The 14,930-nt window shown below is 39.6% G+C and overlaps 1 protein-coding gene across 4 annotated transcripts in view; it reads right to left on the bottom strand.

The window, feature by feature from the left end:
* The window catches only part of WARS2 (tryptophanyl tRNA synthetase 2, mitochondrial), a 47,557-nt gene extending 32,918 nt beyond the window's left edge, over positions 1 to 14,639 (bottom strand). Inside the window, exons 1-2 of one of the 4 annotated variants that reach the window (XM_010718674.4) lie at positions 14,486 to 14,598; positions 8,348 to 8,434 (exon numbers count right to left, since the gene is read on the bottom strand). Coding sequence is in view for 1 of the 4 variants with exons in the window: in XM_003202691.5 (XP_003202739.4) it covers positions 14,486 to 14,632 (147 nt within the window). In the remaining 3 variants the exon portion in view is untranslated. Of the gene's footprint in view, positions 1 to 1,341; positions 1,700 to 8,347; positions 8,435 to 14,248; positions 14,354 to 14,485 lie in introns of those variants that run through there. The other 3 variants (XM_003202691.5, XM_085236300.1, XM_085236287.1) reach the window with 3 other exon arrangements.
* Positions 14,640 to 14,930: the final 291 nt, after the last annotated feature.

Below are 14,930 nucleotides of genomic sequence, written 5' to 3'. Positions count from 1 at the left end.
ATCTGTGGAAACGTCTTTCTTTTGAATTAAACATTACAGATTCTGAAAAGGGCTTAGAAGTTATGGAAATATACAACTAATCATGATCTAAAACTGTTCTTACCAAGCTAAAAATTCAGTGGAAAGCAATAGAAGAACTCATCACTGCAAACGTTTCATTCTGTCTTTGATCATAATGATAAAGGACTCTTTCCATGAGCTCAGCACCACATCTGCAATGCTTAAAAGGGCAATTCTTCTTTTGTTTATTAATATAAGAAGCCACCTCTGTCTCTTTTTAAAATTATAGGAAGTTACTAATTTTATTTAAAAAAAACTTTTTTTTTTTTTAGATTCTGCACCAGGAATAATTTATTATTATTATTATTTTAATTGCTCAGGATAAGACCCAGGCCAATATGAACTGTCATCATACCAGAAGGCAAAGCATGGACACAAAATCTGGTGATTTAGTGAGGGAACTAGTGATTGGGAAGCTTCAAACTGCACCCACTCGAAAGAAAAAAACAATTCAAGCCTCTGAAAATGCTGAGAATGATACTGAAAAGACTCAAGCTGATCAACAAAATTTTGGTGCGCCAGTTCTTAGTATCCTGGCTATGCCTGTCACATTTAGTTTGAGGAATTCAAAGAGAGCTGGATTGAAGTTAGATATTCCTATCTGGCGTGGTCAACAGATAATTGCTTCTCACATATGTTGTAAAATCAGTCGTAACACAGTTCATCTGTTTCTCAAAGGAGTCATGCAATAAAATCAATAAAAGCATTCATAGAGATTAAGACCTGCTTCTTTGTAACTCCACATAAATATTGCCATCACACACTTGAAATGACATCAGATGAGGATACAGCTACAATGATAAGGAAAGCTTATGCTACTTTCATCTTTTACTTATTTTTAAAAACTGAAAAAGCTAGCACCCATTCAAGGAGATAGGAGAAAGCTGCCAATGGGACTGCTTTTTCCTTTTCATTCAGTATAGAGGAATACAACAGACCATAAGATTATGACCTTAATTCCAACCTAAAACAATGCAGGCAATACATCTCAGCTTTTCAGTCTACTGGTACTCAGTGAGGGGGGAGATGAACATTTTCAAGACCTCCCACTGGCCAGATATGGAGAGATACAAATCAAGTCCTCAAGAATCTTCCGCTAATTATATCCCCTAGGTAACTGAAGGTAAGGATAAAGCTTCTAAGTAATTGATTTCTTTAGTCTCTATTCATAATTCTAACCCAAGAAGCCAACTGATGGGAGATACACCTCTGCAGCTATATAACGTATTTAACAAATATTTTCCACTTAGTTTAATAATAAAAAAAAAAAGTTATGCTCACCTTTGGGCTGAAAAAGCAGCAAGAGATTTCAGACCTATAAACTTCACTATCACAGAAGACAATGGCAGCATTACAATAGCTGTAATACAACAACAGCTGCAGCAGAAATCCCTCTGCAACCCACCCTGCTGTGAATGGTGTCCATTCACATGCTATAGCATTTAGCCCCCTGCTTTATTTTGATAGCCATGCCGTCGGGGCAGAACAGGTGAAGAGCCAAGCGCAGCCCACAGCATCCGAGCTAATTCTAAACACAGGTGGTGGGCAGGACGGCAAGAACAGGAAGTCAAGAGGAGAATCACTGCTGACACGAACGACAGGCAAGATTGATGGCTTCCCTCTCTAGTTTTCCCCACTGTGTTGGCACGCAGGGGGTGGGGGAAAGGGACGGAGAAGCTGCTGTGCCGGCGACATAACACATCGCACAGCCGCCTCAGTGCGAGCACTGATTAATGAGGCTGGAATGACTCAGGAAACAGCAAAGGATCATTCGCAGACGTTGCTCTTCTCGTTACAGTTTTATCTGCGGCGGTTCATTTAGCTCTCGTTCTCCTGAGCTGCAGCAAGTTCAAAGTTGGCAGAGGAAAAGCAAACGTGAAAGTCAGAGGGAAGAAAGAGCAGTATTAAGTAAACACAGACTCAAGTTAAACACACAAATTAGGTATTTGGAAATTTCAAACATGAAGATCCTCCCAACAGGGATCAAAAAGGGAGGAAAAGAAACAAAAATGAAAAGCTTGCCTCAGCCTCGGAGACAAAAGAAATTCTTTGGCTGACACAAGTTCCCAACAACTGCAACTCTTGCATCTGTCTAGGATTTTTTATTTCTCTCATTAATACTTTGCAACTTCAAAGCTCTCGGTTCTGAAGCGATATGCTGGCCTGTTAATCTTGGCGTAGCAACAACCTGTCTACAACCAGCTATTAGGCAGCAAAAAGCAGGGGACCCAGAAGAGTCAGATTTTACTAGCTAAAACATATATTTTAAAACCTAATTGGGTCGATTTAAGTGTTAATGTTATTAGAGATAGAAAAAAAAAATTAAAAAGGGAACCTTACCACCTCTACATACTACAAGCTTTTCTTCATTTATTGCCTCTTAAGCAATTACTTCTCCACCAGCATGGTGCAGGAGCCGTTAAAATGTATTTATCTCGATCTCTTAATGCAATACATCAAATTCATCTGGTACAAATGCCATTTCATCATGTTTAATTCTTAAAATTAGAGATTAAAGAGCTAACACTAAATCAGAAAGAAAACATATTTATGCCAGGGCAAGTTTTCAGATAAATATCTTCTTAGAAGGGATTAACTCACCCTCAGAAACCAAACAAATTTAAGATTTAAAGAGCACTGCCTGGTACCCTTTTCATGAATGTCAAATGTATTTATATTTAAACACAAGTAAGATTTTAATATTTATATTTAAAATGAGAAACACATTTAATGGAGAAACATTTACAGCATATACTAACCCCACTCCATAAATTTAACTCTGCCCTCTAGGGCTAGCAAAAGACTGCAGCATAACTGGGCTGGGGTTAGGCTGCCCTCTCACGCTGCCTCGTTAAAGATGACTAAGCAAAGAGATCCTTTCATGTGGTGCGCTGCGTCCCACAGCCGTATTCTCCCATTTGCCTTTATGAGCCCCACGTGCCGCTTAACGTGCTGGCAGCAGCTGTACTGGCAGACACAAGGACTGACTGCCCGCAGCACAACTCCTGCCGCCGCTACACAGCAGGCACCCCTGGGCCCAGGGCACTCAGAGAGCCTTTCTTCCAGCAGCGAGTTGAGCAGGTGACACGAACTCTGGCTGGGGGATGCGGAGCCTACAGAACAGAAGAGCTGGCCACACAGGTCTGAGGGTGAGAAATGGAGTTTGTCATTGGCAGAACTGCAAAGTTCGATGAGCACTTGGCTCAGCGTACGTAGGTTACATCACCAACTGCTGTAACCAAGCTCACCCTCAAAGTCTCCCATGGCAAGGACAATGCTTGATTAGAGTCCTACTTCTTTGGGTGCTGTGCCCTACCACTCTCCTACTGGAAGGATAGCATTCCACTGCACCAGTTTAAAGTAGAGGCAGACCCTGGAGGGGCACAGTTAGAGAGCACTGCTCCTGCACTGTCTGGTTTGAACAGATAGGCACAGAGCTGCAGACTGGCTTAAATGGTTTACAACAGGCAGCAGCTTATCAGCCTTAAAACCATTTATTCTATATAGAGTCATAGCACATCCCAAGTTAGAAGGGACCCACAAGGATCACTGAGTCCAACTCCTGGCTCCACAGAGTACCAGCAAAACACAAACCCTATGTCTGAGAGCAGTATCCAAATGCTCCTTGAACTCCAACAGCTCGAGGCTGTGTCCACTGCCCTGGGCAGCCTGTTCTATGCCCACCACCCTCTGGTGCAGAACCTGTCCCTAACCCCCAGCTGCTGGACAAGCGGGACAAAATTTGAGTCTACATTTCAAAAGAGTGATAAAAAAAGGCCATATCAGTGTGACCAAGTCTAATGAGAGATCTCAGAAATAAGACTAAGGAGGAAAGCTTGTAAGAACTGAGGTTTAGTCCAACGGAAGGAAGAGCAAAGATAGACAAGATCTTAAACAAGCCTTAAATATGTAGTCTTAAACATATTACTTTTGGGATCATGGTTAATAGGATCAGAAAAAATGAGCTTAAGTTGCAGTAAGAATGATTCAGAACAGATGTAAAGAAGCCTTTATCAACAGTAAGAAAAAAACATTTCACAAGAGTGTTTACAAAGGTTCTGACTGCCTGCACTAGTGAAATCTTTGTAAGACAATATTACATGAGATACGTTGATAAAGATGTAGGGGCAGCTCATTTTTAGTTAGATACAGAAGAATGCCCAGATCATTTCTAGGTGGGTCTCTTCCAGTCTTCCGAGTCTATTATTTTACATAGGGATGGTGAATGTTAAAGTTAGACGACCAAGGAGGCAGGGAGTTCTACTTAGATAGGCTAAATATCATGGTAATTCAAGTTTTAAGTCTTTCTACTCATAACTGACAAAATTTGAGAATTAAGGTCTTGTCACAAGTAGCAGCTAAACACTGAAATGCTTTGAAAAAACACTGTGTATTGTTGAAAGCTGCCAAATACCAGTTAACATTTACTGCTTGTAGTCTAATAGATAGATACCCTCTGCTTTAATAGAATAAAATTGATAACCCGTGAAGAACTAGTACTTGATTTGCTGCAAGAGACAGGCATCATGATCAAAATGTAAGGTCATATTGTATTTATAAATTCAGGCTATTAGATAAATGAAATGTTGATCTGCTTTTAATAGACGAAACCATTTTAAGTATAAAAAAACACTGAAGTCTTAAAAAGAAAAAAGCTAAAGATCCCCATAACTAAATGCTTCCCTCTCAGAGAAAACTGAGAAGTTTTATGGTTTTGATCACAGTAGTATCTAAATGGCTTAAAAACATCTGATCACTGTTCTTCCTCCTCTGACCTCTAGCTGAAATTGAGTTTATTATATCTCTTACATATTTTGCTTGAATAAGGAGTGTGCATGCTACCAAGATTACCCCATGAAATATAAACAAAGACTATCAACTTACAACTAGAGGGATGCTTTTTAAAAAATATTTTTTGTTTGGAATTTCTATGTTTCTTGAAAATATTGCCCTAGAAACTTAAAGAGCTGCTAATTTCCTCTCCATTATTTTATTAGGTAATTACCTTATAGCAGAAAAAAGTTGTCTTCATTCACGTGGGGGCCAAAATTAACACAGCTGTTTAAAAACTTTCACATTATGGTCACTGGCAGAAAAACAAAGTTTTAGAATCACTTGATGTCTGTTGAGCAGCCTTACGAAGTGGGAGTCTCAGTCAATTCCATAATGGTGCACAAACACAGAAAGAAAATGCCAAAAATGGCCCTCCTCTATGCTTAAGAGAACTTTATCAATTTAAGTACTTTAGACTTAACGATTGCTTTTACCAAGGACTTGGACAGCTTTTAAAAAAAAAACCTTAAGTGAGAAAGGTAGTATTCTGAGACTTCATTTAAACTGTTTTTAAATCAGTGGAGCTTGGTCCAAAAATCACCGGTTTGGCTGTTTCCACAGAAAGGACAAACAAGAAATGATGAATGGACAAGGAGAACAAAACCAGGGAGGTTTGTTCATTCTCAAGTTTTGCCCTCAAAGAGCATGCAGCCAAAGCACATTCCCATGTCCAGGAACACAGAAGCTCATCTGGATGCTTCAGCTAAGATACTAACACTGATCTCTGAGATTAAATGCTCAGTTGAAGCTGTATTCTCTTCCTAAGGAATTTAAGTTTGGATTGAAGATAGGATGCACGCAGTATCTGGATTTCTACTGCCTATGCTTGACCAAGCAGGCAAGCATCTATTGAATTTAGAACTGCTGAAAATTTCGGTATATAGAGCATATTCTTTGCTTACAAGAGAAGAAGTTCTTGAAGGACTGATATCCAACGTGCACTAGCATTTTTTTGTCACTAGTACAATCAAATGCTGTTTAAAAAAGTCTGCCCTTGGTCATAAACCATTTAAAGAATGTGAAACAAAAGCAATACAAATAAAGACTTGTAGCAGTACAATAGCAGTACAATAGGAGTACATAGAAGTTTGCGTAACATAGCCTTTGAGATTAGAATAGCTGCAGCACATGCCATCCATGCTGCAGCATACTATAGTCACAATCCAGCTTGTGATGCACCATGAGCCCAGAAACGTCAAGTGAAAAGATCCCTAGCACTGTGTGACACTCCCTTGTTTTAAAGATGTGATCTCTCTCATTGACTTAAACTGTACTGCTCAAGCTGGCCCATAGGAAACCAGACAAATTGCCAACTCTCCAATTCCAATGTACTCTTCGTACATCAGAGTTAATGAAGTAGACTGTTTGTACTGAAGCTATCCATTCTCCTTTGAGTTCTTGTATGTGTTTTACTACAGACTTACAACCAACGTTTCATGGCCAATCATAAAAAAGATGCTCTGAAGAGAGATGCCACCTTTGGTTGTTCTGACCTGGCTTGATGCTTGATGAATACACAAAGTGCTGACGTTGCTTTAACTCCACAAAGATGTCAAATGTAGATATATTCTTAAAACAGAACGAAGAAAACATCAGTATAAATGTATAGAGAGCAGAAAGCATACGCGTTCTTGGTGGTAGCAATTACATGGGCTAATTTGTTGCCAGCAGAGATGCAAAATGAGATTCGGATAGGAATTCAGGGGGCTGGACCCTTCATTCCCCTTGCATAAGCAACAAAGAGGCTTTGAAATGTCTGAAACTGTTTTGTTCTTCCATGCAAAAGGAAAGCACCCTATGGATGCCTATTAACTAAAGTCTTTCCACATCTTGGCAAGTATGTGATTTCAAGAAAAATATTTGTAAATGGATAACCCAATTCAAGCAGAAGTCAAAGACCACCTTTGAAAGGAACTTTGATGTGGCTATAAAAAGATTATATTTAGGAAGGATAGAATAATGTGGTTCTGTCATCAGAAGTTTGTAACTCCCTGTAATTCTTTGCTGATGTTAATGTAAAAAACAATGCTGGTAAGCAGAAAAGAAAATACCCATGAGACCTTCTAGGATAAAGGAAGAATCCCTGAAAGAACTGTTTCTGCTGTTGTATAAGCACAAACCAGGCCATGCTAGCAATCTTGCTGCCAAAGGTCAGAAATATTAGAGTATCTACAAGCATGAAAAAAGCATCAGAAATACTTGTGTGAATCACTTGGAAGTCTGAGTCTTACTAACATGAAAATGTTGAAATATTGCTTCCAAGGCACAGCTACATGGCAAATGTCAAACTACACACCTTGTAAAAGGAGAAGTTGTGAGGATACTAGAAACTCAAATTTTTTGAAGGCTGGCCAACAACCTTCCAAGTGAGATCAACAGTAAAGCATCTGGACTGTGAGGATAACATTGTGAAAATGTTGTAACAATGTTTGACTGTCATAGGCAGTATGTGACCAGAAGCAATAGTGAGAACATTGCACTGAGTGGGTTCAGAATCAGATATTAATACTCCAACTGATGGAGTGGGAGTACAGCTACAATCTCATCTTACTCTTTTTTCTGAATCTTCTGAATACTTCTGGGAATTAGAAAAATTATACAGGAGCTCTGAGCCTCAGAAATGGAAACTTATCACTACCTAACCTTGGGAATTTTTTGTACAGGAACTGAATAACTGACACACAGCTAGGTGGGATTACTCCTTTTTGAAAGCTCAGTGAGAAGCACTGAAGTCACCTTCTATCTTGTACTGCATGGCTCCAAACTCCTTATCTGTAAAGAAGGTAATTAAACATTTCTAACTTGTTCAATTACGAAAGTGCTATCAAAATACAAATGGAGAATAACTAAGATTTCTTCTGCTTGGTTACAAAGAAATCATCATCACACTCGTAGTTCATCACAACATAACTCATGTGCAATCTACAAAATATAAGGAAACTTCTCTCAGCAATCCTTGCATGTAACACTAACTCTTTATTCAGACATCATGTAGACATCACTGAAACTATGAGGTCAGCTTTAACTCTGCGCTGCTTGTGACATCTCCAGGCTGTGCTACACTTGCTTCCACGATTCAAAAAAACTCTTGAAGCTAGAAGTTAAAAACAGACGTTTTATTTCTAGTAGAAATGGCTCACATTCCTCTTTCCCATTGCAGGTAGAACTGCAGCGTAAGCTCAAGGTGGATAACTTCAGAAGCAAAACTGCATTGAAGTGTGTCCAGTGGATGCATAGATTTGCTTGATACAACATAAAATGATAAAATCTGCTACATAATTTGTCTGAGCTAGGGACTCCAGGAATGGCATTGTTAAAATTAGTGACGGTCAACGGTTCAAATAATGAGAAAGAAAACAATTTCAATTCATTGCTTACAACCTCAGCAGAACTCAAACAAACAAACAAACAAATAAATAAATAAAAATCAATGATCTAAAGTGACTTAACTGACTTCATGTTTTGGAGTTTTCTTCAGCTTCTGATTCTGCCGTAATTTAAGTTCACTCCAGAGAATGTTTGTTCATTTAACCCTAGAATCCTAGGATAAACCAAAACTTGTGTCATGGAAAAAATAATAGTTGAATGTCTTGAACAGCACTTGCCCTGTTAGTAAATGGAAATTCAATACATCAAAGAAATAGCAATAAAATAAGATCCTCTAGATCTAGAGACAGAAGTGATCCACCACAGACTATAATTCACATAACATTTATCCACTATACACCAGAAAAATTTATGCACAACTTCAACATCCAGGACTGCCAGTGTAGCATCTCTCATTAAACTCACTCTGCAAAAACAAGTTAATAAAAACAGAAGTCTCTCAAGAGAAAAACAAAACAAAACAAAACAACACAACACAAGAAACTCAAAGCAAGAGCCAGAGTGGAAAAGAATGGTGGGACTCAACCCAAGCTCTGCCAAAACGCAAGAATAAAGGGCTGTTTCCTGCTAAAACATTCTACATTTGCCAGACTTTGTTGCTAGAACTCTATTCTGGAAACGAATAGGGCCAGCTCACTCCTCAAAGATCCTTCATTTTTGACTACATTGGGGGGGCTCTCTCCTGTGTAGCTGTAACAGTAGCCAAAATCTACTACTTTCCAAATGGGTTAGGAGATGCTAAAGGTTTCAGCCTCTGGATTAAACATGTTGCTAAATCCAGGCAGTTCCAGGAGGAACTGAACTTCAAATATCTATGCCCATCAGCAGTAGTCAACAGATTACAATTCAGGAAAATGGAAAATAAGACTGAAAAAAAAAAAAAAAAAAAAAAAAAGTAGCAATTTCTGTGCATGAATCCACATAAAAGCTACTCCTACTTGGAAGGCATTTCTCAGGTTTCTTAGATCTATCAAAAAATCCCATAGATCAGAACATATTGAACAACCTCATACTGGACTCCAGGATACAGAGTGAGTGTTTACTACTCTTTTTCTGGGCCAAAAGGACTTTACTGCCTCCAGGCTTCCAGAAGAAACAGATGCTACGCCAGGGACTGTCACAACCAGAAATCCAAAGTGGGCATTTCAACCCTCCGCTCATCCATCAACCTGAGTACAACTGCTTCAAAGGCTGTTCTGAAGCTGATCTGCTGCAGCAACCTGTGTACAAGTACAGCTTGTTACATGCATCTGGCGATTAATTTCCTCAATGGATGAGTGACCTCTTTGTGACAGCAACAAATTCAAGATGGGAGCGCCTTTAAATAGTTTACATTTATCTAAGAAAAAATCTGAATGATATTAAAAATTATGCTCTATACCACTACAGTTTTAAATTCAACCTTTTTGGTCCTTAAGGAGTGTGTGGTGATTTCAGTTCCTGCCTTTATCCATAACTCATATTGTACTATAGATAGAAGTGTTAAAGATTAAATTTGCAATCTGAAAAAAGGCATTTTAGTGATTGTTTTCAAAACAATCCTCCAGGTTGTTTTTTTTTTTAATCTTCAATGCCTTTTTCATCATCATATTAATTATAAAAATATGAAACATGACCAACCATCAACACAACCAGTATAGTAATAATGGTGTGATCAGGCACCCTGAATAAAGAAGGAACAATACTTCATCAAAAAATGAATCATATTTCATCACAGCAACTAATCTGAAGTTCTCTTCTTAAATTACTAAGAATAATGGCTAGAACTGCTGAGGTTCACAAAGGGCTAGTAAAGTATCAGTAGACCAAAAAAGGACAAACATCTCTGTCTCCAAGATAACAAGAGAAGAAAAGCAGCCTGGGAGGTATTCTACTTAACATCATCAATTTGTAATTCTCCAGAATATAACTACAGGGAATAAAAGAACAACATGCAGGCTCAAAAACAGTCAAAAAACAACAGCAAACATGGATTTGTTAACAGCAGAGCATGCCAGACTAGGAGTCTAATTTTAGCCTCAAGACACATTAGGCATACAACTTAGCAGTAATGATATTGTCATAGTAAGAGGGACGTGTGAGGGCCAGGGAAAGCTTACCTATAAAAGAAGGAAGACCAGGGTAGGAAAAAAAGCAGCAAAATGAAACGTTTCTATTTCCTTTAAATGATGCTCTTAATATGAAAGGTCATAGAGGTATTGCAGTATTCTACAGTAACATTAGCAGTGATGACTGCCTTGCTACTAGAAAAGAAAAATGGTGCCAAAAGCTCCTGACACCTTCAGGAAGGCAAATAACATCTAAAAGTGGGTTTCACTAGAGGGTGGAGAGGCACTGGAATAGACTGCCTAGAGAATCTTGTGATGTCCCACTCCCAAGGTGTTCAAGGTCAGGTTAGATGAGGGTCTTGAGCAACCTGATCTAATGAGTGGCAGGGGAGTGGAACTGGATGGGCTCTTAAGGACCTTTCCAGTCCAAACCATTCTGTGATTCCAGCTGTGAGCCTGGAATGCAAGCTAGTGATGCATGAGAACCTATAATCAGAAGCAAGACCATATAACTCTTCAACTTTGCTGAGTTAACATCAGCAGTAAACTGGATGTTTCAAACATGCTCTGTAGCAAGATTAACGTAGATCAAAATGTCAAATGGCCCCAGTACATGAAGGGGTCATGTACAATGTTTACTGGACTTATCTCTGACTAATTTAGAAGGCCATTGTGGGGTACAGGGAAGAGATAGCTGCTCAATAGCTTAAGTTCACACCTGTACAAAAATGCATGGCACTTAGCCACAGGCACTGGTAGTAATGCTGACAAGCAAGATTTTCTTTCCATTTAACCTAAAGACACATACAGTTCATATGTTTACCTCATTCACATACTTAGATTTTTTCATCAGTAGCCATTATGGTTAGGAATGAAGGTCTAAAGATCTTTTTAGATTTGATCAATGGCCATTTCTTTTGATTTTATGCAATTTGGCATATACACTTACATTGATAGCAACAACTAGAGCTTTGCTGACAGCATTAAATCTCTGCTAATTCATGCGCTATCTGGTCATACACCAACACCTGACTGACTTACCTTACAGTAAATTTTCCAACTGACAGTTTATTTGAATTTCTAATAATTTTATCTGTAAATTCTTGATTTACCTATTAGTTACTATTTTTAAGAGTGCCTCATCAAAGAAACAAACTTGATGAAATGACCTCCCATTGATGAAGAATAAATCAAGGAATTTGAAAAGAAGGTCTGAGAATTCAAGATACTCAAAATATAATTAATCTTTCCAACAAATGGTATTTTCTTCTTAGGTACATATATTAGTTGCGTATTCTAGTTGTGTAGTAGAAATACATAGAACACTAAGTAGAGAAATTTTTCCACAGCCAGATAAACCTAGCCTGATGGACTGCACACTCCAGTGAAACACAGCTGAAATCACTGAAATTGTATTTTCTAATAACCATGACAGAACTGCCAAATGCTTAAAACATCAAATCTTTAAGGGCGACAGTAAGTACATACTGCTGAAACTTGAAGACAAATGCATCTCCAGCTTCAAATTTGAATATTCTTCATTAGCACACAGCAAATATATGATGCATTCCAAGCTGTCAATAGTTGAACTACGCTGAAGTCTGGCAATAGGAAGAGCATAAATTAGGAAGACAGGTTTTTTTTCTTCATAATAGAGTGTAATGCATTCCAGATAGCCATAAGAGGGCACTTATAGTGAGAGGAAAATGACAAAAGCCCAGAGCATAGTGGACTTGCAAATTTGAAAACAGAATAACAATTTAAAGTTCCACTGCTGTTTGAGGGAGTGTCCGGGGACAAATAGTAATACAACACTAACTTTGAGCTTCTTGGCTTTTAAATTAAAAGATTTAAATGATAATACGAAGGAAGTACATTCTCACACACAGACCACATATAAATTAGATAAGAGTAAACAGGTGATAAAAATCCTGATGAGCTGCTTACAGCGACAGAAGAAATTCAAGTCAGAGAGAATAGCTATCACAAAGCCAAGTCTGCTCTGAGCACATCTGTATACTATGTAGAAGCCTTTGCTAGAGGAATGACAGCAGGAGAGGTTATCTGCTAGGATACCGAGTGAATCCCAAAGAGCTACCACCAGTAGCTGGAAAGATATATAAGCCTTTTTACTACTTTTCGTGCAACTTTGGAGTTTTCCATTCTAAAAATGAAGAGACATTTGAGGCATCTTTTCAAGATCTGCATTTGCTTGCTTTGGTAAATTACAGGGAAACTGTATTCAAAAAATGAAGTTACAAACCTAGGAAGATTTACGTAAAATCAAAACACCTAAAGGAATGGAAACAGCTAACAAGCTTATTGAGTATCTTGTGTCAAGACTTCAGAGTAGTCTTATACATAAACTATTTTTGAAACAACAAAAATCCAAAATGTACATGAAAACCTTATTTCTCACCCATAGTAACCTCCAGTAAACCATAGGAAGCCTTCAGTTACTAAGTAAAATACTACTTATGAAAGATTTCTATAGGATAACATGTTCTCCTTTCCATCCCATTCTGCCTCCTCAGACTACTCCTTTATAAAATAGGAGTAAAAATAAAATAAAATACTCCTATATAAAATTGGACAGTCAAGGGCATTTGCATGCCATTAACTGTGTTGATAAGCAACTGAAATGCGCTCTCATTTTTTAAGTATAACCTTAAAATTCCTAATTCCGAAATCATTCATAAGCCCTGCAACTTGTAAGTTACTCAGACTTACCAAAATATACACAACTTTTTTGTGTATTACTGTGTTTTTCACTTGAAGTTTTCAGAATTACAATTTTATGATTGAGAGTAATAGATGGAGATTCTGCAAGGTCACAGAGACATCAACAATGAGAAAATGAAAGTCATATTTCATCTTCCACTTTTCCTATTTCTCCTCACAAGCAACCTGAAATGCACCTGGCCTGACACCTGTTTTAGATGAAGTATTTCATTTCAGAAAGAGAATATCAATCAGGATTTGGATGGTGATTTTCATGAAAAAGGCAAGTGTCCAGATAGAGAAAACAAATATTCCCTGAGATGAGGCAACATTGGTACTATCCACATGAGATTATTTTAATCACAGAATCACAGGGTTGGAAGGGACCTCAAGGACCATGAATCTCCAACCCCCCTGCTACAGGCAGGGCCACCAACCTCCACATTTAATACAAGACCAGGCTGCCCAGGGCCCCATCCAGTCTAGCCTTGAACACCTCCAGGGACGGGGCATCCACAACCTCTCCAGGCAGCCTGTTCCAGCACCTCACCACTCTCTCTGTAAAGAACTTCCTCCTGACATCCAACCTAAATTTCCCCTCCCTCAACTTAAAACCATCTCCCCTTGTCCTGCAATATTAATTAATACATTAATTCTTCCACTCATTAGCATGTCAAAAGTCAAGCTGCATAAAGAATCAGACTGCTAAAGCAAATAGCTCACAGAAAGCAAACTTCTTGAAGGAGGATGCCTCCAAATTACACGCTCGTTGGTTGCATTCCTGTATATCTGGATGATTGCTCGGGGAATCTCTCCAAATGCGATCAGTGCAATTGACTGCTCCTTTCCCACAAAAATCAGTAACTCTTATACAGCAAGTTAATACAGGAGGAAGAAGAAAATTCCTTATGGTTACACTCAAAATACAGGAAGCAATTTAAGCACAGACATAGAATCACGTGAATTAGAAGGGGCCTTTAAGGATCACGTAGTCTAAGTCCTCTGCAACGAACGGGGACAACTACAGCTACATCATCACGTTGCTCTGAGTACAGCCCAACCCTGAATGACTCCAACGACGGGACATCCATCACCTCTCTGGGCAACCCGTCCCAGTGCCTCACCACACCGATTGTAAAAAGCTTTTTCCTTACATCTAAATCTAAATCTAAATCTAAATTTAAATCTAAATCCCGCACCTCCGGACTCCTGGCCCCGTAGAGACCCAAACGCTCCAGAGCAGCCGTCTGGAGGCGGGCTGCCGGAAGGCGCCGCACCGCCCATCAGCCCCCGCGCATGCACACAGCCGGCAGCAGAAAGGGCCGGCCGCAGGCTGGGCTGGCGGCTGATGGTCCGTGCTGCTAGTTCATACGCAGCCTGAGAGGCCGGGAATGCCCCGCGCGGCGCAGGCTGCGGGCAGGGCGGCAGGCCGTTACCTGTGCGTGGGTCCCGCGGTGCAGGGCCCGGATCACGCCGCCCGGTGTCGCCATGGCAAAGGCGGAAAGGGGCGGGGGTGAATCGGGCCTGAAGCGCGGAAACGTCGGCGCGTGCGTCCTAGTGTGGTGCTCGTGCGGAGTACGCATGCGCAGCCCGGAGAGGCAGCTTGTGGGCGGGGCCGCAGGAGGGGCGGTGGCGGGGAGCTGCGGGCGGTTAATAAATCTTTTTACGTTTTAAAGGGAGGGTATTTTTGCTGGGCGTTGGGTCGTAACTTAGGTTTGTTTCCCGATACGGTGCTACAACATAAAATGTCAAAAATCTGCTTTTGCAAGTGTGTAATTACCAAGGAGAAAGCTTTGCAGCACCTCCTAAATAGAAATGCTCTAATGTTATTATCAACCGACGCACCAGATGTTGGTTTCAGGCAAAGTGATGAAGAATAAA

This window comes from Meleagris gallopavo, chromosome 1, assembly GCF_905368555.1.
Source record: "Meleagris gallopavo chromosome 1, MGAL_WU_HG_1.1, whole genome shotgun sequence".
Lineage (NCBI taxonomy): Eukaryota > Metazoa > Chordata > Aves > Galliformes > Phasianidae > Meleagris > Meleagris gallopavo.
The sequence above is the reverse complement of the archived record's forward strand: the minus strand, read 5'-3'. Positions and strand labels throughout refer to the sequence as shown.